We start from the raw sequence: 25,632 nt of genomic DNA, 5'->3' as shown, positions 1-25,632 counted from the left end.
CAGTCTACAGCCCTACTCTGGCTTCTACCAGCCTTCGTTACTACTTTCAGGGTGACCCCAACACACTCAGTCCTGAATTTTCTCCAAACTGTGTGCTCTGCAATGTCCAGCCCTGCACACTTCAGAGAAATAATATGGTTTGTGTGCTCCTTTAAGGAGTGAAAACACACCACTTTGCCACATTATCTGGAGCTGATGTTCATTTTAGTATGAACAGAACAATATTGGTTTAATAGTGAAACAAGTTTATTAATAAAAGCAGATAGGTTTTTCAGTGAGTTGAAGTATAAGAGACAATGTTAGAAAGGGTTACAATCAAATAAAAATGAAAGCTCATCGAAAAGCCTAAAGATTTGATTCAAGGCTTTATTTAAGATGGTGTTTCTCACCAACAGTCTTCGAGCAAGATGGTGAATGATCCATTCCTTGGTCAGGATCTCTTCCAGAGGCCCATATGCTGGCGCCTTTGTCACCTTAGGTGAAAAGGTTTTTGCCTAAGCAGGTTTCTCACCTATATTCGGTTCCAGAGACTTCTGTCCGCCCCCGCCTTGGTTTAAGGACCCATCTTTCTCAGCCTCCAAAAGCTTTGGCCCCTTCTGTCTGTCTAGTGATGGATGCCAAAGATAGCTTCTGCCCTTGCTTATATCTCCCAAGTTCAGTGACCTTGCTTCATGAGGCAGGATGAGTAATTTTCTCTCTGTTGATACTCACACCTTCTTGTCAACTGTTGGGAATGGGCGACTTCCACCTTGATTGAATTGGCCTCATTAGCACTGACCCTGCAATTTGGTAAGGCAACTGCCATATTTGCATGTGCTGTAATATATATACTGCTACTGTATTTTTCACTCCATGCATCTGATGAAGTGGGTTTTAGCCCACAAAAGCTTATGCCCAAATTAAATTTAGTCTCTAAGGTGGCACAAGGACTCCTTGTTGTTCATGCTGGTCTGTTCTTCCTGTGGGCTTCCCATCTCCCTATATGATTTCTATGTAAATGGGTCTTCCATTGTTTCTGATTCCACCATCTTAATGTATATAGGAGACAGGTAGATAACTGTGACATTCCCCACTGTCTGGGCAGACAGTACAGCCTAATATCAATGAATATCCATAATTCCTTACATTGTGTTAATACATACATTTCACAATTATATTAATCACCCGTGTGTCATCAGATTTCCGAAAAGACCTCACTCTCTATACTTTTATAATACAGTAATATTGTGTACAATCAGTTGATTATCATTTGAGGTTAACCTGCCTCTCCCCATCTTTATAGCCCAGTAAACCTTTGAAATGAATTCTTCTGAAAAGTAAAACCCAGACCAAGCTTCTCTCTCCTGCTGGAGGTAGACACCATGCGTCTTCTCCCCCACTTGTTAGTGTCCTTTTGTTAGTGTAGATTTGCCTCCATCCCTTGTTAGCTTGATGAGTCTGTTTACTATTTATATGTAAATTGAGGTAAACACACATTCCTTTGTTTAAGATAGACAGGTTTAACAACTCCCTGGTTCACACATGCTTTAGTTATAATTCCAGCATAGATTTGTAACTCTTAATACTCATGGTGTACATACGTTGCACACAAATATTAGTAAGTTGTTAGTTTTCAAATGGTACCTCACAAGGCATATTTTGAACAAAGATTATTACAATAGTGTGTAGGGTGTGAATACAGGGCTGCTTGGTGTCACAGACAGAAACAGAAATTGGTGGAGAAGAGTAGAAACTGTGGAATGGGACCACTACTGGGGGATCCTCCCTTCCTTCCCTGAAACAAGGTGTCTGTTGCTCAAAGGGAGGGTTTGCTGTTAATTGAGACCAAGGGGCACAGGCAGAAGTTCCCAACCTTCACTTAGCTCCAATCCCATGCTCTTAGGCCATCACTTCCATAAACACTGCACTTCACAAAGTTCAGTTAAAAAGCCTGCCTAATGAGGAGACAAATGGGGATTTAGTAATGGGAAAGGTAAAAGATGGGCTGAAGGACTACAGAGGCTCATGTAGTTTGCCAGCTGCTCTCCTGAAATGGGAGCATATGTTTTAAGGCAAAGATCTGCAAAGAAGGAGAAGCACTAGGGGCTTCCTCGCAGGGGAAACAGACTTGTAATGCCTGAGAAACTGCTAGCGAGGCATTTTGGAATTAGGGGTTTATGGTATTTGGGTTGAACCTCCTCCTAGTCACCTTTGGGACTGCACCTTGTATAACAATGCAACACTTTATATAGAGTTGCGGTCAAATGCATCTCGGGATATCTTACAGAGCTAATACAGTCAGTATTCAATCATCGTCAATAATCCGTAAACAAGTAGAATTCAGAATGTGGATTAAGTGTAACAAATCTGTGGTTACCTGCCAACTGGGAAGTGCCTACTCTGCTGCACATCATGGCCATGCAGACCCCACAGAGACAGAAGGGATACAATTTAAATATTCTGGCTTCAAAAGCACAGACTCCCTACTATGTGAGTTGAGAGAGAATCTCCTTAGGTGCTAGCATTATAGAATCTGTGACAAGTTGGGGGCAGTGGTACACATATACAAAACAGTTCATTACAGGATTATTCAGGGAGAGTGACAAATGATTGAGGCTAACTGTCCTAGCAGTGCTCAAAAAAACTCTGACCATGATGTTCTGAGTCACTAGGAAGTATCTGGAGGAGGAGAAGAGAGAGTAAATATGTGCTGGACTGTAGAATTCCTCTGCCCTTGGCGGAATGAAGATGTCCTGGACTTGGAAGCAATGATCTCATTTTCACTGAATTTTCTGAGGTTGATCGCTGATTTTGGGAATCCGTATGAGACCCCATTGGGCTGGTTTTGGAGCTGCAAATGCTCAGCCCTTCTGAAAATGGATGCATTTCATATGAGCTGGCACTATGTAAAATGTTGACCTTAACCTCACTGTGTTTTTGTTTCTCCATTTGTTCTGCAAAATTATTACCTATGTAGTAGCACAGATAGTGGGGAATGGTGCTTTATGGACATGTGAGAAGAGATGTTCCCTGCTCCAAAAAACTTGCTACCTAAGTGTAAACACAAAAAATGCCTTAATACAAAAAATCTAAAATGGGGAGCGTATTTACCTAACTCACATGGGTGTTGTGAGCCTAAATAAATTGGTGTTTGTAAAGTGCTTTGAAATCCTCAAATGGATGGGTGGTATAAAAATTGTTGTTAACAAACTTAACTCTGTGTTTACTAATGTTGTTAAAATGCAGAGAGATAAATGTCCCCCCCCAACCCCCCAACATCCGCTGCTGTAGTAGGTTCTTGGTGAGCTCATAGTACAGAGCGTATATTTACATCTAAACCCAGGGGAAAGTCCCATACTGTGAAGTCCAGATGAACAGTTTGTTAGGATATCACCCCATCAGTTGGGCAAGCACAGATCCCACATCTAAAGGGGATGGTATTCTGTCAGTGGAGAGAAAAGGAGTATTTGTGGCACCTTAGAGACTAACAAATTTATTTGAGCATAAGCTTTTGTGAGCTACAGCTCACTTCATTGGATGCATTCAGTGGAAAATACAGTGAGGAGATTTGTTTTTGTTTGGTCCTTGCTAGACTCCAGAGAAATAGCCTTGAGGAAAGGACACCAGGGTATATAATAGACCAAGGTCCTGTGTTTAGTTTATGCTCCACTAATGCTTCCAAATTTACCTTTCTTCTTACTGTAGTACTGGATAAATGAATACACCTCTACCTTGGGGATTGGAGTCTTCCACTCCGGCATCGAGATCTACGGCAGAGGTATGAAGCTTTCTTTTTAGTTACATCTGAGTTTGGGGGACAATCCTACTGATCTTACGATTTTTTATAAGAAATCCTGGTGTCCTGGTTTGTGCCTTTTGGGATGAGGGGGCTCTGAGGAGTGGAAATTCAGTCAATTATTTTTAGACTGGGGTGTCCAAAGTATGGTATGCATCTCATGCAGTTCTATCGTGGACCTTGCAAATAATCTCCTTTTCAATGTAGACGTGCTGTCTGCAAAGCTAGAGTACTGTTTCTTGCCTGACATCCTGCTACAGCTTTGAAGAAGGGACTGGGGAACATTATAGGCAAAAGCTCTCCAGTGAAGCAAAGCAAGAGACACGCAGAGAGTAGCTTTAAGGATAATACAGTTTCCCTTATTTTAATACATTTCCTAGTTCAGTGTCTGAAGAAAGAATCCCAGAAAAATGGCTTTCTCACTGTCCAATTACATGGTCTCAGAAACTCAGTCATTTTGCATCAGCGAGAAAAATAAAATGTCAAAATTCAACCTTGCCAAAGACTTTGTTTCATAAGCCCCTGGAATGGCCTAAGGGGAAGGAGCACTTTACTAGCTATTTAAGTTTACCACAGAGTTTTTGGTAAAATATAAGTCAGCTCATTAATTTATGCAGTAGGGAGTGAAGCTAAAAATGTTTAGAAATCACTTGCCTTCACTGAGGAATCAATCAATATGAATAACTATTACATTGCCTTTTAAAAGGGCAGTGAGTATTTAATTCCAAAAAGGAAAGTACTATATGAATGGCTATGCTTTTATGGCATTTCTAAAGGTCTTTTATGAACAAGCAGAGCATCGTGACTTTGGTATCTGTCAGGGAGAGCAGGTAAGAGAACATCTAATAGTTGAGATTTTAAACAAGGAGCTTTCAAAAAAATCACATCTGAGGTCCTCTGGAACAAGGTAGTTCAACAGATATGGCCATCTGAACTAGTCAAAATGCAAGTCACCCGGCAAGGTAGCAGTCAAAGCAATGTGAAAGAAGTAGCAATGAAAAAATTCCCATGCAGGGAGGGGGAAAGAAGCCTCATAACAATGGCTTTTAAGAATGCTGAGTTCCTGGACAGAACTGTGGCAGGTGTGGCCGAGGAGAGCACAGGACAAATTTATTTATTTATTTATTTATTTGTGTAGTGTCTAGGAGCCACCGGTGGAGGTACATACAGGTTGTGCAAGAAACAGGGATATTAGCAAAACAGCTATCAAAGCAAAGGAATCAAGGAGTACAAGCAAGAGTGAATAATTTGTGTTTCTTAGGATCTGTGTCCAAAGGCAGCGTTCATGAATAGATTTGGATCTAATCTCAAGATTTGCAACATTTGTTAAATTTAAAATTAATTTCAGGGGTAGAGGTGATTATTTTGTAAAGAGACTTAAGAAGATAAGCCTTAGTCCTAATCTGGAGTAGCCCAGGACAGTGTTCAATAGCCCAGGGGAACAGATCCATTGCTTCAGTCCATTCAAAACTTACCTACAAAGGCAAGGAGCCTGTGGTGTTAATGAGACTACCGCAAGTAAACTAGACCAAGCCACAATCATTAAGATGGCCCTCATAGAACTGGATGTTGGCATGGTGTTCAACAGACAGAGCCTGCTTAGAACAGAGCCATTCCAGATCCTATTGGAAGAGGGGATGTACCCTATGTGTGCAGTACCACCTGGAGAGTGCCCATCCCACTGCTCCTGAAAGCGAAAGAAAAACTGGAAAGGATGGAGAGGAATGGCACAATAAAGGGCAGTAATGAACCACTGGAGTGATGTGCCCCTGTAGTGTCGTGAGGCAAGGGGGAAAACTATTAGCACAGATCTAAAGATGCTCAATGAAACAGTAAGAAGGAAAAGAGAGATTCTTCTCACCACAGAAGATACTATTCCCAAGTTAATGGGTGCAACAGTGCTCTCTTCACTAGGTTTCAGACAAGTTCCTCTCCACCCCAACAGTACCAACTTTTCTGCAAAGCCATTCAGAAGATATTGCTGTTTGCTACCTCCCAGTCAGGGTCACAAGCACCCAGAAATCTTCATATGGAAAAGGAGTGGGATTCTACAAGGCCTGGAGAGAGTGGAAGCTTTTCTGGATGATGCTATATTTAACTCCTAGGAAATCACAGAAAGAACATAGCATAATACACTATTGCAACAAGTTCTGATGGCAACGTTACAACAAACCCAGCAACAGTTCTGATTGATAGAAGAGGGGGGAGGGCAGATCCAGAAAAAGTTTTCCAAAATTTTATTTAGCAAATTGGAGAAAATTCATACTTAACCCACCCTCAAAAAAACAAGCTCTTTATGAACTCCTTAAAACAAAAGTCTCTATGTGGATCTGGAGCCAAGCATAAAAATAAGCTTTTGAGGATCTAAAGAATCTATTAACCACATCCCAGGTACTGATATTTTATGATGTTTCCAAGTCTACAGAGTTCAGCTGCTATTGTGGGGTGCTAATAGGAGCCTTTAGCATATTGCTCCTGACGGCTTTCAGATCCTAAAACCGAAACAGGGAGAGAACATTTGGCAAGTATATGGGCATGTGGGAAGATCAAATGGTACATATAGGGTTGTGGCAGTTTCATGCTCAAGATGGACCACAAACCACTCAGACATTTAATAAACAGCAAAGATCTAGGAAAGGTGCCCCTTACATGCCAGAGTTTTCTCATGCATTATTTGAGAATTAAAGCTATTGTAGATATGTACCATGGAAATACTTTGCGGTGGCTGAGAGTTGCCAGATCTAAGAGGCTTTCTTCTCTAACTGTTGGAATGCAGCCCAAAGCTTATCCAGCCTTAAACCAGGAGACCCAATCCTGATAAAACCATATGAGGAAGAATGTTGGACAACACCAGCTGTTGTCACTGGACGTAGCTGCAGCTTGAGATCCCACGTGACTGAAACTGATGAAAGTACTCAGTACAGAAGAAAAAGGCAGCACCTTTGGCTGTTGGAAGGAAGGTTCTAGACTGGAGCTCTGCAGTGAAGCAGAGAGAGAGAGACAGAATAGCGTTAGGGGTAATTTTGTTTTTCCTTATATGAATAAAGCTCCTTGTTCAGTGTTAGAAGAGAGTGTCTTTGTGATTTTTTTTTCTTTTACCATCGCCACATGACGATTACATGTTCCAGTATGCAATGGTCCATCTTGAACCAAGCAGCTTTTACAGTTGACTTGAGATGGAGCATGACATGATGGGTCCTGTAGTTTCCATAGGTCTGACCTGCATAAAGTGCAGTTGCAATTAGCTCAGTTTTTCTAAAAATCAGGTGGAGACTTTTGACTCCTGGTAAACTGCCTGTGTATCCTTCTGCTGGGCAGTGTTTGGTAACCCTCTGCTCTACTGAAGAATAGAGGAGTTTTCTTAACTGGGTGTCAGTCCCATCACCTTCCTATATTACTTTAGGATTTCTTCACCTTAGTAATAAGCTTTGCTGCCACCTTGACTTGCTGACCAAATCCATTCAGGCCAGCTCAGAGAGCCCCACACAGGGATTGCCTAGGACTATGGCCAACTAATAGCATTAGCAGAGATGGAGTATGATCGGGAATTGGGGTTGTGAGGGTATCCTGGGGCTGATATGTAACTGGAGTAGGAGGATGGATTTTAGTGCCTGACTGAAACTGACTCTGGCAATGGCCCTAACACCATTGCTGATGTAAGCCATGCAGACAGCTGCTGTGTACTTTCCCTGATACAGCCTTCATTTGATTACTCACAGTCTCTTTCTTTCCTTGTCAGAATTTGCCTATGGAGGGCATCCTTATCCTTTCAGTGGGATTTTCGAGATCACACCTGGCAGTGCGGTAGAGCTTGGCGAGACCTTTAAGTTCAAGTAAGGGCCCTTCTTCACACACCCCTCATCTTGCCGTCATCAATGAGCCTATTTAGGGTCAACAGATCAGTCCTGCCTTGCCATTTTGAGTCTCATCTTCCTAGTACCTGCTCCCACCCCCACCATGTTTCCACCTGCTCCTGATTCAAAAGCAGTCCAACAGGACTCTTGGTGTGGGTTACGGTTGTGCACAAGGACATAGGGCAGGATATCTGAGAGAGTGCTCAGCGTTTTCCTCCTCTGTTTTCAAGTGCAGTTTGACATGAACACAGTTCTTTTTTGTAATTTGGTTGTTTTCTTTTTGTGCTCCAGTTTTGCCACTCAGCAAAATTCTGAGACTAGTACCTTGGTAGCTGCTGCAGAGCCAGTAGAAGGAGCACAAGAACATCACACATTGCTTTTTATGCTTTCCACAAAACCAGGAGCTATTGGAAGTTTTCTCTTTTGTCTGCTTCCTATTGACAGAGTGGGAATACATTACTTTCTAGAGCAGAAGTGGGAGGATTTTAGATGCCCCATTATAAAATATTCAAGGTGATCAGATTTTGGGACTGTGGCTCAGTTAATGGAAGATGGAGCCTGTCTTCCCTAGATCACTGATTCAGATTTGGCTCAGAAGAAATTGACTGACTGCAGGATTTTACCCTCTGAGATCCATGGCCTATGTCAAATGAACCTTGTGGGGGTGGAGAATTTTCAATCCAGTTCTTACCGTCAGGAGTCCACATCACAAAAACCACCACCATAAATGGCACACTTCTTGGTGGTCTCAGCTGATGGACCTAGGACTGAATGGGTAGAGAAGTGGTCCCTGCAGCTCGGAGTTAAGGCAGTTTTGCAGAGTAGTGTGTAGGGAAGGTCTCAGTGCTGCTGTCTGGGCTGTACCTATTTTTGTGGATAAATAGAGGACATTAGCTTGCAGAGTTGTCATTCACTTTGCACTTTTCACTAGCACTACGTACATGTAAACCAATCCTGCCAAATTTAAAGCCTAAATGACTTGCCAGTATCTTGTTTTCTCTCTCTTTAGCCTGTGTCTATTCAACCTTTTTCACGGTGTCTTCCCATGTTTCCTGTTTTGTTTTTAAACTAGAGAGTCCGTTGCTTTGGGCACCACTGATTTCACAGAAGAGGATGTGGATAAGATTATGGAGGAGCTGGGCAAGGAGTACAAGGGCAATGCATACCATCTCATGCACAAGAACTGCAATCACTTCTCCACTGCTCTGGCAGAGGTTGGCACAGCTATTTTCTACTTATCTTTACTGTTTCAAGACCCACAGCAATGCTCATGTGGGAACTGGGGCCAGCACAGCCATAACCAAATCTCTGATCTCTGGCTTTAACCCTCCTTGTGATGTTGCAAAAGTTCTTTGCTGTTCTTAAGCTTTCAAAAGCATGCAATCAGGATGTAGTGAGGTCCAATACAGCAGGTTAATCGCAAGTAGGTATTGTCTGTATTGCTCACCTCTAACTTATGTATCTGTGGTAAAGAGGTGGGTGCTGAAATAGTGCTGTAGGGCAGGAGTACCTGCACTCTGGCACATTGTATTGGCTACTCAACAGAAACTGGAAGGCCATACTTAATTAGCATTGTGATACAGGAGGGCCAGGGACCAGTGGTAGAGTGCTAGAGGGGAAATATATAAGCTCAAGGCTAATTAAGGTGTGGTTCCCTGTAGACTAGGGAAGGTGGCTGCAAGTTAATTGGAGCACCTGCAGTCAATTAAGGCCCTGTTAGGAACCTAATAAGACTCCCTGCTTCAGGCAGACAGAGAAGAGGAAGAAGGAGAGAGGACTGGAACTTGGAGGTGTGCTGTGAGACTTGGAAAATCAGAGAACTGAAGTAAGGGGGACCCTGCCCAGTAGGGGAGGGGGACAGCCTTATGATAGTATGTAATCATGTAATTAAAGCCTGTTTTTTACTACAGGACCCCAGTCTCATTCAGTAAATGGGTAGTTACTCAATATTTCTTTTTATCCTCCGCATTCCATGTTTGACCCCAAGTCTTATTTACCACACACCATCCAAACCCTGCAATGAAGACTGATTTACTGATTTCCTCATGGACTTTTCTATGGCACTCAACACTTTAGTATCTGAGTGCTTCACACATATTAATTAATTAATGTTCACAACACCCTTATCTCCATTTTACAGGTGGGGAGCTGAGGCACAGAGCGATTAAGGTAAAACAGCACCCCCTAATTGTGGATGCCTGATTTGAGACCCCCAGGACTTGATTTTTCAGAGTACTTAGCATTATAGAGCGCTTCATACGTTCAAAGCACAGCTTCAGTTACAGCTGTGAGTACTCAGCACTTCTGCAAATCAGACCCAGGGTCTCAAGTCAGGCACCCAGAAAATGAGAAACACACAATTAGTGCCCACTTATGTAAAGTTTGGTTTAACTGACTTGCCCAGCACCATACAGGATCTCTGTGGCAGAGGCAGAGATAGACTCCAGTTCTGCAGTCAACTGCCTTAACTGTGAAACTTCTCTTTCTCTTCCTGCAATCCCCTACCTGATTCACTATATGCCTTCCAACTTTTGCAACAGATGAAGCAGAGATCCTATAGACAAAAGTCTCTGTCACTACACAGTTTTGATTGATCCCCACAGCAGGTCCATCTTGTGCATTGAATAAGGCAGGGGTCTTGTGGGAAAATGGTATAGAGTCATAGATTTTAAGGTCAAAAGGGACCATGATGATCCTCTAGTCTGACCTCCTGCACAACGCAGGCCACAGAATCTCACCCACTCAGTCCTGTAATGAACCCCTAACCTATGTCTGAGCTATTGAAGTCCTCAAATCATGGTTTAAAGACTTCAAGGTGCAGAGAATCCTCTGGCAAGTGACCCGTGCCCCACGCTGCAGAGGAAGGCGAAAAACCCCCAGGGCCTCTGCCAATCTGCCCTGGAGGAAAATTCCTTCCCGACCCCAAATATGGTGATCAGGTAAACCCTGAGCATGTGGGCAAGACTCACCAGCCAGCCACCCAGGAAAGAATTCTCTGTAATAACTCAGATCCCACCCCATCTAACATCCCATCACTGGGCATTGGGCATTTACTGCTAATAATCAAAGATCAATTAATTGCCAAAATTAGGCTATCCCATCATACCATCCCCTCCATAAACTTATCAAGCTTAGTCTTGAAGCCAGATATGTCTTTTGCCCCCACTGGTCCCCTTGGAAGGCTGTTCCAGAACTTCTCTCCTCTGTTGGTTAGAAACCTTCGTCTAATTTCAAGTCTAAACTTCCTGATGGCCAGTTTATATCCATTTGTTCTTGTGTCCACATTGGTATTGAGCTTAAATAATTCTTTTCCCTCTGTGGTATTTATCCCTCTGATATAATTATAGAGAGCAATCATATCTCCTCTTAGCCTTCTTTTGGATAGGCTAAACAAGCCTACCTCTTTGAGTCTCCTTTCATTAGACAGGTTTTCCATTCCTCGGATCATCCTAGTAGCCCTTCTCTGTACCTGTTCCAGTTTGAATTCATCCTTCTTAAACATGGGAGACCAGAACTGCACACAATATTCCAGATGAGATCTCACTAGTGCTTTGTATAACAGTACTAACACCTCCTTATCTCTACTGGAAATACCTCGCCTGATGCATCCCAAGACCGCATTAGCTTTTTTTCATGGTCATATCACATTGGCAGCTCACAGTCATCCTGTGATAGACCAATACTCCGAGGTCCTTCTCCTCCTCTGTTACTTCCAACTGATGAGTCCCCAGCTTATAACAAAAATTCTTGTTGTTAATTCCTAAATGCATGACCTTGCACTTTTTCACTATTAAATTTAATTGTATTACTATTACTCCGGTTTACAAGGTCATCCAGATCTTCCTGTATGATATCCCGGTCCTTCTCTGTATTGGCAATACCTCCCAGCTTTCTGTCATCTGCAAACTGTATTAGCACACTCCCACTTTTTGTGCTGAGGTCAGTAATAAAAAGATTTAAATAAGACTGGTCCCAAAACTGATCCCTGAGGAACTCCACTAGTAACCTCCCTCCAGCCTGACAGTTCACCTTTCAGTATGACACATTGTAGTTTCCCCTTTAACCAGTTCCTTATCCACCTTTCAATTTTCATATTGATCCCCATCTCTTCCAATTTAACTAATAATTCCCCATGTGGAACCATATCAAATGCCTTACTGTGCTCATGTAATTAAAAGCGGTGTCATAATTGTGAGAACCAAAGGGTAATTTAGGAGGGAGCTGGTGATTGGCTGACACACACCCAGATTCTCAATGGTTCTGGTCCATGTTGCCTCTTGAAAGAGAGAAGATTCAGTATCCATTATATAAATTTTATTAGTATTAATAAACAAAAATAAAATCAAGAAAGCATATTGCTAAAAGGGAACTTCTATTAACACTGCTAAATTGAATTAAGAAATACAATTACCAAATCAACAAATTAACAGCAATATTGGATGGTAGTCAAATCATCAGATTTATTTTATACAACAGCTAATCTTATAAGTCATAAAAATGAATCTCAGGAGGTGGTTGTCTGTTTGGTTATAAGTTCCAACTAAAGAACTTCATCCAAGGCAGCGCAAAAGAAGAAATTTGACAACTCTTATTTACCAATTTACAGCCGCCTGTTTTAAAGTGTTTTAGTTCTCTCTACAGAACGTGGAACATGCATTCAATAAATAGCTTTTAAGAGACTGAGTTCAGGGATGTTTAAACTTTCTTTCCAGTTCCTTCTCCACATGACCTTTCTTGGCACTCTCTCACACACACGCGCACAGCCACGCTTCCATATTCTAAAACGCTAAAAAAGGCCTGGGACATCTTCCAATTAATAAAATAAGACAAAACCAGGAAAAGGAAAAATAAAATACTTAACAGGGTTTGAACTCTGTAGCGCTCACGGCCTTTGGACTAGGATGGAATAGGAGCTGGAGCTGCAGTCAGGGAACCAGATGATGATGTAGCTGGTACAGTGCTTGGTGCTGGGAGACTGGGCAAAAGTTGGTGGAGTCTTTGTTGTTCTCGTCACTTCCTTTTCCCAAAGGTGGCCTGCTTTGTACACCAGGAATGTCAGTCTTCCCTCGGCTGGCTCGTTGAGCTGGTGGACAAAGGCCCATGGCTTTAACCTTCATTCTTATAGTTTCCGATTTTTGCTCACTCCACCTTACAGCACCTCCCCCTAAGGTCTTTCGACAAATCAGGCATGAAATATACCTTGATCAGAGGTTAGGTAATTTTTAGGCCAGCATCAGTTTGAAAAAGCGCTGCTTAAGCCAGCAGTTTTAAAAATATTTATTGTTGCATACCACAAGCACTACAGGGGTGAGTTTGTCACCCCCAAAAATATCCAAAATGGAAGAGGCGCAAGACCCTTTTTGAGGAAGTTAACCTATCTCTCTCCTCCCTGACCCTTCAGGGCAGAAAGCCTTCGCTGACATCTTGTACCAACTTACCAAAAGTGAGGGCTCAAAATTCAGTAAAAATAGCTGGTTGCAAAGACCCGAGCAAAAACACCAGCCTCTCAACATCCATCAGCAACATTAAAATTACATGTGGACATCATCTGACAGATGTCTCTGACTTTTCTGGTAAACATGATAATTTGGCAACCTTCCTATTTTTAAAACGGGTGACAGGTCATGCAGCTTATCTCTTTGGAAATTTCAGTCTTCTAGGGGAAAGACTTTAAAGCTTCTTAAGATAAATCCCATTTAAACTAAAAATAATTAAAGTTTATATAAAGTCTGTATTTTCATATATGTTGTTTCTCTCTCAAATTGCACACACACAAGGGGGCCAAATTAAGGTTGTGCAGGCAACTTTTATTTTGGCATTTCCTAATTTTTGACTGCTTGACTTAATATTCATTTTATGTGGGTTTTAATGTAACTTCCTATTAAAGTTTAATAATTAAACAAACAAACTGAAAAAACTAATTCTATCATGCGGAACCATACTGACCACCCACGGGAGTCATCAGCAGGGTTTGGATCTTTTCATTCACAGCAAAAGGCAGTAACTAGTGGCAGTAGTAGGCTGTTATCTTCTGTATAGACCAGTCAGTGGAGAGTGGCAGAGAAACACGCTTTGCCAGTAGGTGTCACAGACATTAAATTGTCTGCTCTCAGCCAGAGACTCAGGATTCCTGGGTTCAATTTCAGGTTCTGAAGGGGTATGTAATCTAGGTATTATAGACCCTTATGCCCCCAGCCTGTCTCTTTCCACCGTACTGCTATCTATCACACCCGAACTCTCACCCTTCTGCTCTTATCCACCCCCAAATCTCCACCCACTCTCCTTCTATGCTCCTACTGCACCTTGCCTCCAGCTCTCCTCCCCTTATTCAAGCCCCTATCCCCTGGCTTCTGTCCCCTCACTCCTTTGAGACTATGTACCCTCCAACTTACCCCTTTTGCTTCATCCATCCCTCTCCCCTTCTGTTCTTATCCAGCCCCACCCCCACAGAGGCTCTTCTTCATCTGAGGCAGACCACAGCATCTATTTAATAATGCATAGCTACATTATGCAAAAGTGAAGGACTGGAAGTAAAGAAGAATATACAAGAAAAAAATTGATGTGGGGATTTAGGTCAGCAGAATGTAATTACTTGATCAAACTGGGATTTGACTAGGGACACCAGGTTGAACACACAGCCCCATGCAAAAAATCCCCAGGGAGCTCAAGTGGGTACATGTGGTCAGGACCTCTCTTGATACCTCTCATCCAAGAGATGGCACTTTCAGGAGTACTGTGCCTTTACACCGCTCTTGGCATTGACTCACTTCTGACATGGAGGGAAGAGTGCTACCTACTGAATCATCAATGCCACTTCCTACAGCAGCTTGGCATTCCTTGGAGGCAGTGTGGCCTAATGGATAGTACATTAGACTGGGATTCTGGAGACCTTGGTTCTATTCTTGGTGCTGCTGCTGACTTGCTGGGTGACCTTAGGGAAGTCTCTTCACTGCTCTATGCCTCAGTTTCCACATGTATACAATGGGAATAATGATACTGACCTCCTTTGACTGGCACTTTGAGATCTACTTATGTTAAGAGCTAGATATTACTGCTGCTTCTACTACTGCTTCTATTATTGCTATCTGTCAGGCCAATACTACTTGGGATATTTGATGAGATCACAGCCTGTGGTGCTCACCGTGCATACAAAATCAGGGGTAGAACTATGAAGCTAGGGAAAGAACTATCTTATCCAGAAGGAGTGAGCTGAGACAGCCTAAAAGCCAGTTGGCAATGTAAGAGTTAATATTTAGTTTTCACAAACACGGCTGGGTGAGATGGACAGCCATGTGCTAGCTGACTGTGTCTGGCCTTCTTAATTTCCTCATTTGGCTGTGGCCCTGTTAATTAGTGTCCATACAGATGTTACTCAGTTGGCTGATTGGCTGGAAGTTTGGAGGCTACCATCTGGTCACGTGGACTGAAGGCAGACTCCATGGCACGTTAAGCAGACAGAGGTCATGTTGCCACAGAGAGAGGACAGAAAGGAGTAGGAGCTCTGTTCTCCCCATGGAGGATGGGTTAGGTTCTGAGTCCCATCTTAATAAAACACCCACTCTTCCCATTGTTTGGGCTCAGCTGATTGATTGGGGTCCCTCAGACAGAAACCCAGTTACAATCTGAGATGGGCTTGAGCTACCACATTCAGATTTGGATCCAGTTTCTGAACACTCGATGGTTGAGAGAGAAAGGCGGTATGTATGTTGATTTCAACCTCTCTTATTACAGTAGGACAGATTTACTTTTAACAAGGCCTCAGCTTGGCTTGCCTTGCCTTTTCATGCCCACGGTTGTTGGTGGATGCAAATAACTGTGGATGCGGTTGATGTAGATGTTAGGGGGCTTATTCCTTCACCCACTTACTTCCCTGGTCCTTCTCGCATGAACAGAGAGCAACAATACCCGAAGTCCAAAGGTGCAAACAATTCAATGTTTATTGGGGTGAACTTCCAGCAAGCATGATTCCAGTTTCCTTCCTTAGTGTCCCCCTTCCCAGCTCTGGCACCACAGAGCCTTACCTGTGGCCCTGTTCCCATTCCTGCCCTTAGCAGGACATGATTCCAATTTCCCCACCCCCATTCCCTGTTCCCATTCTCCCCCCGCACCCCCCTCCACTTCCTGATTGACTGCAGACTATATAGTAAAACTTGAGTTCTGCTTAGCTATACCTTAACCAATCATTTTACTGAAACTTAACTAACCAATCCTAACATATTGTAACATGATTATTTAATCAATTAGTTCACACCCAGCAAAATTAATTATACAGCAGACAGAAACAATCACAGAACCAGACAGAGATTATACAGACAAACAATAGGGAAATGGGGACTACAGTGATAGAACAACAAAGAAATGAGGATTTCACATCCCAGCTATTGATAAGTGAGTTCTTGCCAGACAGGATGCTATCAAACTAAGTTTCCTTTTACATCTTCTAGGCACTTCCCTTTCTCTGGAGGCGATAGGCGTTATCAGGACAGGATTGTATTCCTAACAGCCCAATAGCACTTTATTTCAATGTGACTAGTTTGGAATGTGAGGATGTGACCATTCGCTTCCCAGCTTATGGCTGCCTCTGCTGCTTAGCCAAAGATTTAGCCTAAGCACAGGGCCTCAGACTGTCATAGTAAGAGAAGGACCTTACACCGGCAGACAGTGATTTTGATTCTTTCTTTTATACCTCTATAACTAGCCAAGTGGTAAGAATACACCTACATTCTTAGAGTATAGGCCTTTACAGACAGGCCTGAATATACCTCTGAACAGCATACTAATCCACAGAGGTCTCCCTACCAACACTACAGAAAGAGGGATTCTAGGTGGACTCCTCCTGAAGGTCGAAACAGCAGACTGGACTTCTACATAGAGTGCTTCCGCCGACGTGCACGGGCTGAAATTGTGGAAAAGCAGCATCACTTGCCCCATAACCTCAGCCATGCGGAACGCAATGCCATCCACAGCCTCAGAAACAACTCTGACATCATAATCAAAAAGGCTGACAAAGGAGGTGCTGTTGTCATCATGAATAGGTCGGAATATGAACAAGAGGCTGCTCGGCAGCTCTCCAACACGAGTTTCTACAAGCCATTACCCTCTGATCCCACTGAGGGTTACCAAAAGCAACTACAGCATTTGCTCAAGAAACTTCCTGAAAAAGCACAAGATCAAATCCGCACATACACACCCCTGGAACCCCGACCTGGGATATTCTATCTACTACCCAAGATCCATAAACCTGGAAATCCTGGGCGCCCCATCATCTCAGGCATTGGCACCCTGACAGCAGGATTGTCTGGCTATGTAGACTCCCTCCTCAGGCCCTACGCTACCAGCACTCCCAGCTACCTTCGAGACACCACTGACTTCCTGAGGAAACTACAGTCCATCGGTGATCTTCCTGATAACACCATCCTGGCCACTATGGATGTAGAAGCCCTCTACACCAACATTCCACACAAAGATGGACTACAAGCCGTCAAGAACACTATCCCCGATAATGTCACGGCTAACCTGGTGGCTGAACTTTGTGACTTTGTCCTTACCCATAACTATTTTACATTTGGGGACAATGTATACCTTCAGATCAGCGGCACTGCTATGGGTACCCGCATGGCCCCACAGTATGCCAACATTTTTATGGCTGATTTAGAACAACGCTTCCTCAGCTCTCGTCCCCTAAAGCCCCTACTCTACTTGCGCTATATTGATGACATCTTCATCATCTGGACCCATGGAAAAGAAGCCCTTGAGGAATTCCACCATGATTTCAACAATTTCCATCCCACCACCAACCTCAGCCTGGTCCAGTCCACACAAGAGATCCACTTCCTGGACACTACAGTGCTAATAAACAATGGTCACATAAACACCACCCTATACCGGAAACCTACTGACCGCTATTCCTACCTGCATGCCTCCAGCTTTCACCCTGACCACACCACACGATCCATCGTCTACAGCCAAGCTCTGCGATACAACCGCATTTGCTCCAACCCCTCAGACAGAGGCAAACACCTACAAGATCTCTGTCAAGCTTTCTTACAACTACAATACCCACCTGCAGAAGTAAAGAAACAGATTGATAGAGCCAGAAGAGTTCCCAGAAGTTACCTACTACAGGACAGGCCTAACAAAGAAAATAACAGAACGCCACTAGCAGTCACCTTCAGCCCCCAACTAAAACCCCTCCAACGCATTATTAAGGATCTACAACCTATCCTAAAGGATGACCCAACACACTCACAAATCTTGGGAGACAGGCCAGTCCTTGCCTACAGACAGCCCCGCAACCTGAAGCAAATACTCACCAACAACCACATACCACACAACAGAACCACTAACCCAGGAACTTATCCTTGCAACAAAGCCCGTTGCCAATTGTGCCCACATATCTATTCAGGGGACACCATCACAGGGCCTAATAACATCAGCCACACTATCAGAGGCTCGTTCACCTGCACATCCACCAATGTGATATATGCCATCATGTGCCAGCAATGCCCCTCTGCCATGTACATTGGTCAAACTGGACAGTCTCTACGTAAAAGAATAAATGGACACAAATCAGATGTCAGGAATTATAACATTCATAAACCAGTCGGAGAACACTTCAATCTCTCTGGTCACGCGATCACAGACATGAAGGTCGCTATCTTAAAACAAAAAAACTTCAAATCCAGACTCCAGCGAGAAACTGCTGAATTGGAATTCATTTGCAAATTGGATACTATTAATTTAGGCTTAAATAGAGACTTGGAGTGGCTAAGTCATTATGCAAGGTAGCCTGTTTCCTCTTGTTTTTTCCTACCCCCCCCTCCCCCAGATGTTCTGGTTTAACTTGGATTTTAACTTGAAGAGTGGTCAGTTTGGATGAGCTATTACCAGCAGGGGAGTGAGTTTGTGTGTGTATGGGGGTGGGGGGGATGTGAGAAAACCTGGATTTGTGCAGGAAATAGCCCAACTTGATTGTCATGCACATTGTGTAAAGAGTTGTCACTTTGGATGGGCTATCACCAGCAGGAGAGTGAATTTGTGTGGGGGGGTGGAGGGTGAGAAAACCTGGATTTATGCTGGAAATGGCCCACCTGATGATCACTTTAGATAAGCTATTACCAGCAGGACAGTGGGGTGGGAGTAGGTATTGTTTCATATTCTCTGTGTATATATAAAGCATGCTGCAGTTTCCACGATATGCATCTGAGGAAGTGAGCTGTAGCTCACGAAAGCTTATGCTCTAATAAATTGGTTAGTCTCTAAGGTGCCACAAGTACTCCTTTTCTTTTTGCGAATACAGACTAACACGGCTGTTACTCTGAAATATATCCTAACAGTCATTTACATGTCTAACTACTGGACTGCACCCGCATATTAGGCATCTAAATGATTCTAGCTGCAACCCAGATCCCACCTAGCTGCCCCTAGTGGTACCTTCATGGTTCATCTGGGAAGGGAGTGGGAAATTAGTGAATGTGGCAGCCTCCAGCAGAGACTTTCAGATGTGAATGTGCAAGCAAACTGCAACGTTATTGTTAATAACCTAGTTCCCTTTCAAATTCTTCTAGGGCAGAGGCAAGTCTTAAACTGTACAAAAGTGTGCTCTGTGATCCCTATGACAGATCATGCATGACTGCTCCAAACTGTCCCTTTTGATGATACATCCTCAAGCTGATGTCCATATAATTAGGTACTGGATTGAGAACCACAAACTGGTTTTAATTTTAAAGGGCATTTATGTTGGAAGTACACTGCAGGGCTGCGGTGACAGAAGGGCCAGTGCTCGGTTCACGTATTGGTTCTTTGCTCCCTGCTCTTGAAAGGGTAATGATTTTCTTTCTGATTTGTGTGCGTAATTTATCTGAAGTGCCACAGAAAAGGTCACAACCTTCTGCATCTTGTAGCAGCCTCCCAGCCTGGAGTTATTTATCTGTCTTACAGTTGCTCTGAAACCCTCCTGCTGCTGCTTTTTTTAAATAATGGGGACAAGCAGGAAAAGGCTGAATCAGTCAATGCAACCAGGTCAGGTCTCCTGGGGCACAGACAGAGAATCCCTGATAGCTATTGGGCCAAACGCTGCTCACATATGCCTGTGTGAATGGGCAATAATTCTGCTTAAATCAATGATAGCAGAATTCAGCTGCGTGGTTGAGAAACTTGTTCTGAAAGAGCTCTCTGGGATGCTGAGGTGAGAGTTAAGCATCCCAAATCGCCTCCTAAATGATCACATAATTTTTTTTTAAACCTAGAGAGACTATTTAAAGAGACTGAAACTGATCCTGAAGTTAGCACATTTGGTTCAAACTCCCATGCGATTATTCTTCTGAAGTCTCTATATTTCTAAGATTATCTAGATTTGATTGGTAAAAATCACTTGTGGGAAGCAGTATCATCCCAGTGCCAGATTCCCTTCTTACCATGCTTGTTTTTTCCTTCCTTTTGCACCTGCTGCTGCCTTTTTCCTCCTTTATTCCTCCACTCACAAGCCAGTAGGTTCCCCATCTGTCAAGCATCATTACAGCGTGGGCTAGTGGAATGATTAAGTGGAACCTGGCAAGGTTCAGAAGTTTGGTTTGGATTAGCACCTTGAGGCTGAACTGATTATCTGAGCATGTTGGGACAAATTCATGCACCTTCACAGACTTCAGTGGTGTTGCACTTCCTGACTCTATCCTTAGCAAAAATTCCAGTATGCTCCTCTGAAAGTTTCCAAATGCTCCCTCTTCTGTCTCTATTGGATTTTTTTGGAAATCTAGGAACCAGTAGACCAAAGAGCTGCTTTGCTTTGTTCCAAAATTGGCCAAATGGAAAAGTAGTGTGGGGATGTGGAAAGCATCCATTTCCTTCCCATGTATGCCTTGGCCACCTCTCGACAGTCTATGGCAGTGTTAATTCTCCCCTCCCTATCTGAAATTCTTCATCATGTGATCACAGCTCCCTCACACCCAAATTGGATCAGGAAGTGGAGCCAAAGAGTAGTTTCCTAAATGGGCAGTGGGGAATGGTATTGAGGAATTAGTTCTCTGCTGATGCCTGATGACTCTCGAGTTGGACAGGATCATGGAGAGGGAATTTAGAAAGATACTTTGGTTGGTGGGTCATGGGTTTATGGAGCTGGTTCTAGGGACGGTGAACATAGTGCCCACTTTGGTGATCAAAGCTCTGGGACTAAGAGTAGTGGCAATAGTTACTTTTTTTTGTTTTGTTTTTTGTTTTTTAAAGGGTTGAGAGTGATGAAAATCTCATGGATGAGGAGTGTCTTCTTGGGGAGAATAAAAGGAAGGTGACTGAAGAAACTTGTGTCCTACTAGGCAGTTCTCACAATGTCACAAGACGAAGGTTGCTCAGACATGTTTGGGGCCATAGCTACTGGCTCATGCAGACTCTGGATTCTCACTATTAATTGGTAATGAGACAATACCTAGAGTTCAGAGGTCTGATTTAAAGAAGCATGCAAAAGCTTGGCTGCTTATCCGCCAGCCTTTGGGTGGTAGCTTCTTTTGTTTTATCTGTCTTATTCCATAAAAGGAACTTAATTGCTTCTCCTATTTAGTCCGGCTAGCACACTTCTCAGCCCCAGCTAGGTCCGTGGTTGCCCACAGATCAAAGACCGGCTTGCTGGCAGCTACCAACACCAACAGGAATGGAAGGAGAGTGCGTATGAGGTCAGCAGTTAGAACGGGAAATTGTGAGCTAGGATTCCCGTGTTCTATTTCCTCTGCTGCTGACTCACTGTGCGACAATGGACAAGTTTGCTAAACCTCTGTGTCTCCATTTTCTCATCTGTAAAATGGTGATGCTAATACTTCCGTCTTTCATGGGCATAGTGTGAGGCTTAATTATCTGCAAAGTGCATCAGATCCTCTGATGACAGGTGCTGTAAGGGGCAAAGTATATATTTTTTATTAGATAGCCTTAGTTGGCTGCCAGAAGAACAAAGAGAGAGACTCCTAAGCCCCTGAGCTGGTTTAGTTCAATCTGCAGTAAAATAGTTCCATGTCCTTACTAGGGCTGAACTGTATGGTGAGATTCCAAGTTTGTCAGAACCAGTTACCACTGAGCTTCGTAGCTAAAAATCTTTTTTGTGTTCTGGTTCAACAGATTCAGCATCACCTCACTCAGAGCATCCTGCTATGAGGGTTAGCCCAGAAGCTCACAAAGGCAGTTGGGTTCTCTGAACTTTGGTAAACATCCAAACCCCAAATGATTTGGGGTTGTAATCCTTGGCAACGCTTACTTTGAAATTGCTAAGATAATGGCAAATGGAGTCTGAATGAGGGATTATGCAGGGTATTGCAACCTGCGGGCTAATGTGAGTGTTAGCATGCAGGAGTTAAGCTAGCAGCCTAGTGGATAGGGTGCTGCTAGTGGCTGGTAGCATGTTAAGATTATCAAGATTATGGGGGCAGATGGAGCCAGCTTGGGCAGGCACATCTGATGAAAGCATGCAAATAGAATCTTAGTAGGAGGAGTCTGTATGCAGTGTTGTAGCCATGTCGGTCCCAGGATATGAGAGAAACAAGATGGATGAGGGTCCAATAAAAGATATTACAACTTCTGTTGGTAAGAGGGACAAGCTTTTGAGCTACACAGAGCTCTTCTTCAGGTCTGGGAAAGGTACTCCGAGCGTCACAGCTAAGTACAAGGTTGAACAGATAGTTTAGCATAAGCAGTTATCACATATTCTAAGGGACCATTCAAGGTGAAATGGCTCATTAACGCCCGTGTAATCATAGCACAGAAAGTGGGGTTAGTGGGTTACAGATTGTTATAATAAACCATACATTCAGTGTCTGTATTAAGACCATGATTTTTAGTGTCTAGCAAAGTTATGAATTTAAGCTCCCAGGCTCGTCTTTTTAAAGTGTTGTGCAGGTTTCCTCTATGTAGCTGGAAAGCTTGTCTCTCTCGCCAACAGAGGTTGGTCCAATAAAAGATATTCCCACACTTACCTTGTCTCTGGGAAGTATCTGGCGATTCCAGATGCTACATGATTTTCAGGTGGAGCCATATCCAGATAGGATACAAGATTTTGTATCCCACCCCACCCCTGTAATTCTGGGCAAAGGTCTCTCTATTAATAGGTGGTGGTGTGTGGCAGGGAGGGGGGTGTAGGTCTGTCACTGGTTGATAGAATCATGCTGGACAGGTTTGTGCCCTATGTAATTGAAGCCATGGTGGAATGGGGGTTAAGGAGTCTTAAGATGCCTGTTATGTGATTTACAGCATTCCACAGAAGCTCATTAATAATGACATTCTGTATCCATAAATTCCTCCTGCAGTTTCAATTGGAGGTGATTTTTCTTTATTTCCTGCCATAAGGTTGTGTAGTTTTTCTGTTGAATACAGCAGCTGTTTTATTTCAGGTCTGGCCACAGTAAAGCAGTGAAATGAGCAGATTTCTAGGAATAGCTTCTATTATCAGTTTAAGTTTATGAAGCATTTTAGAATTCCTTGGGATGAAATATGCTATATAAAAGTCTAAAAGATTATTCTTTCATCACTAATCTTTACACTCTTGGCTGCACTGAATGATTCTCTCAGCTCAATGAAAATGATTAACAGATAAATGGTTCAGAGAGGGCAACAAAGATGATTAAGGGTATGGATCAGCTGACGTACAAGGAGAGACTAAAAAGATTAGAGCTGTTCAATTTAGTCATAGACATGAGGGCCAGAATGGACTATGTTTCAGAGTAACAGCCGTGTTAGTCTGTATTCGCAAAAAGAAAAGGAGTACTTGTGGCACCTTAGAGACTAACCAATTTATTTGAGCATGAGCTTTCGTGAGCTACAGCTCACTATGAAGTGAGCTGTAGCTCACGAAAGCTCATGCTCAAATAAATTGGTTAGTCTCTAAGTGAGCTGTAGCTCACGAAAGCTCATGCTCAAATAAATTGGTTAGTCTCTAAGGTGCCACAAGTACTCCTTTTCTTTTTGAGAATGGACTATGATGATCACCTGGTTAGACCTGCACATTGCAGGCCACAAAACCTTACTCACTCACTCCTGTAATAGGCCCATAACCTCTGGCTGAGTTACTGAAGTTCTCAAATCTTGATTTAAATACTTCAAGTTACAGAGAATCCACCATTTACTCTAGTGCAAACCAGCAAGTGACTCGTGCCCCATGGTGCAGAGGAAGTTGAAATTCCCCCAATATCTCTGCCAAGCTGGCCCTGAGAGAAAATTCCTTCCCTACCCCAAATATGATGATTAGTTAGACCCTGAGCATGTAGGCAAGACCTGCCAGCCAGACACCTGGGAAAAAATTCTCTGTAGTAACTTGGAACCCTCCCCATCTTGTGTCCCATCTCTTGCCATTGGGGATATTCGCTAATAGCAGTTGTGGATGGGCCATATGCCACTGTATGCAATCTCATCATGCCATCTCCTACATAAATTTATTAAACTCAGTCTTAAAATAAGTTAATTATTTTGTCCCCACTTCTCCCCTTGGAAGATTTTTCCAGAACTTCACTCCTCTGACAGTTAGAAACCTTTGTCTAATTTCAAGCCCAAACTTACGGATAGACAGTTTATATCCATTTGTTCGTGTCAGTTTTGGTTCTTAACTTAAATAACTCCTCTTCCTTCCTGGTTTCAGAGTAGCAGCCGTGTTAGTCTGTATCTGCAAAAAGAAAAGAAGGACTTGTGGCACCTTAGAGAGTAACAAATGTATTTGAGCATAAGCTTTCATGAGCTACAGCTCACTTCCTCGGATGCATTCAGTGGAAAATACAGTGGGGAGATTTATATACACAGAGAACATGAAAGAATGGGTGTTACCATACACACTGTAACGAGAGTGATCAGGTAAGGTGAGCTATTACCAGCAGGGGTGGTGGGGGGAACCTTTTGTAGTGATAATCAAGGTGGGCCATTTCCAGCAGTTGACAAGAACGTCTGAGGAACAGTGGGGGTGGGAATAAACATGGGGAAATAGTTTAACTTTGTGTAATGACCCATCCATTCTCAGTCTCTATTCAAGCCTATGTTAATTATATCCAGTTTGCAAATTAATTCCAATTCAGCAGTCTCTCGTTGGAGTCTGTTTTTGAAGTTTTTTTTGTTGAAGAATTGCCACTTTTAGGTCTGTAATCGAGTGACGTTCTTGTCAATTGCTGGAAATGGCCCACCTTGATTATCACTACAAAAGGTTCCCCCCCACTCTCCTGCTGGTAATAGCTCACCTTACCTGATCACTCTCGTTACAGTGTGTATGGTAACACCCATTGTTTCATGTTCTCTGTGTATATAAATCTCCCCACCGTATTTTCCACTGCATGTATCCGATGAAGTGAGCTGTAGCTCACAAAAGCTCACGCTCAGATACATTGGTTAGTTTCTAAGGTGCCACCACAAGTACTCCTTGTCTCCCGTCCTGGTGTTTTTCCCTCTGATGCATTTCTAGAGAGCAACCATATCTCCCCTCAGCCTTCATTTTGTTAGGCTAAACAAGCTAAGATCATTAAGTCTCCTCTTGTGAAGTAGGTTCTTCGTACCTCTGACCATCCTAAAAGCCTTTCTCTGCACCTGTTCCAGTGTGAAATCATCTTTCCTAAACATGAATTGCACACAGAATTTCAGATGAGGTCTCGCCAGTGCCTGGATAATGGTAGTAACACTTCCCTGTCTCTGCTGAAAATACCTTGCCTGATGTATCCCAGGATTGCATTAGCCTTTTTCATGGTAACATCACATTGGCAGCTCATAGTCATCCTGTGATCAACCAATACACCCAGATCTTACTCCCTCTCTGTTGCTGCTAACTGATACATCTCCAGTTTATAGCAAAAAAGTCTTGTAGTTAATCCCTAAGTGCATGACCTGCACTTTTCTTCCTAGCTCTTTTACTACAGTTTTCAAGGTCATCCAAATCTTGTATGATATTATGGTTCTCCTCTGTATTAGCAGTACCTCCCAATGTTGTGTTATCTGCAAATTGTATTAGCACACAGCTACTTTTATGTGCCAAGGTCGTTAATGGAAGTGTTAAATATG

At 43.1% G+C, this 25,632-nt stretch overlaps 1 protein-coding gene across 1 annotated transcript in view; it reads left to right on the top strand.

Moving 5' to 3' along the window:
- Positions 1 to 25,632, top strand: part of LOC311521734 (deubiquitinase DESI2-like) — an 82,838-nt gene that overhangs the window by 33,082 nt on the left and 24,124 nt on the right. Inside the window, exons 2-4 of the mRNA XM_084630271.1 lie at positions 3,685 to 3,757; positions 7,515 to 7,608; positions 8,702 to 8,843. Coding sequence (XP_084486397.1) covers positions 3,685 to 3,757; positions 7,515 to 7,608; positions 8,702 to 8,843 — 309 coding nt within the window. The remainder of the gene's footprint in view (positions 1 to 3,684; positions 3,758 to 7,514; positions 7,609 to 8,701; positions 8,844 to 25,632) is intronic.

The sequence above is a fragment of the Lepidochelys olivacea genome (assembly GCF_965140295.1).
Source record: "Lepidochelys olivacea isolate rLepOli2 genome assembly, chromosome: 6".
NCBI lineage: Eukaryota > Metazoa > Chordata > Testudines > Cheloniidae > Lepidochelys > Lepidochelys olivacea.
The sequence above is the reverse complement of the archived record's forward strand: the minus strand, read 5'-3'. Positions and strand labels throughout refer to the sequence as shown.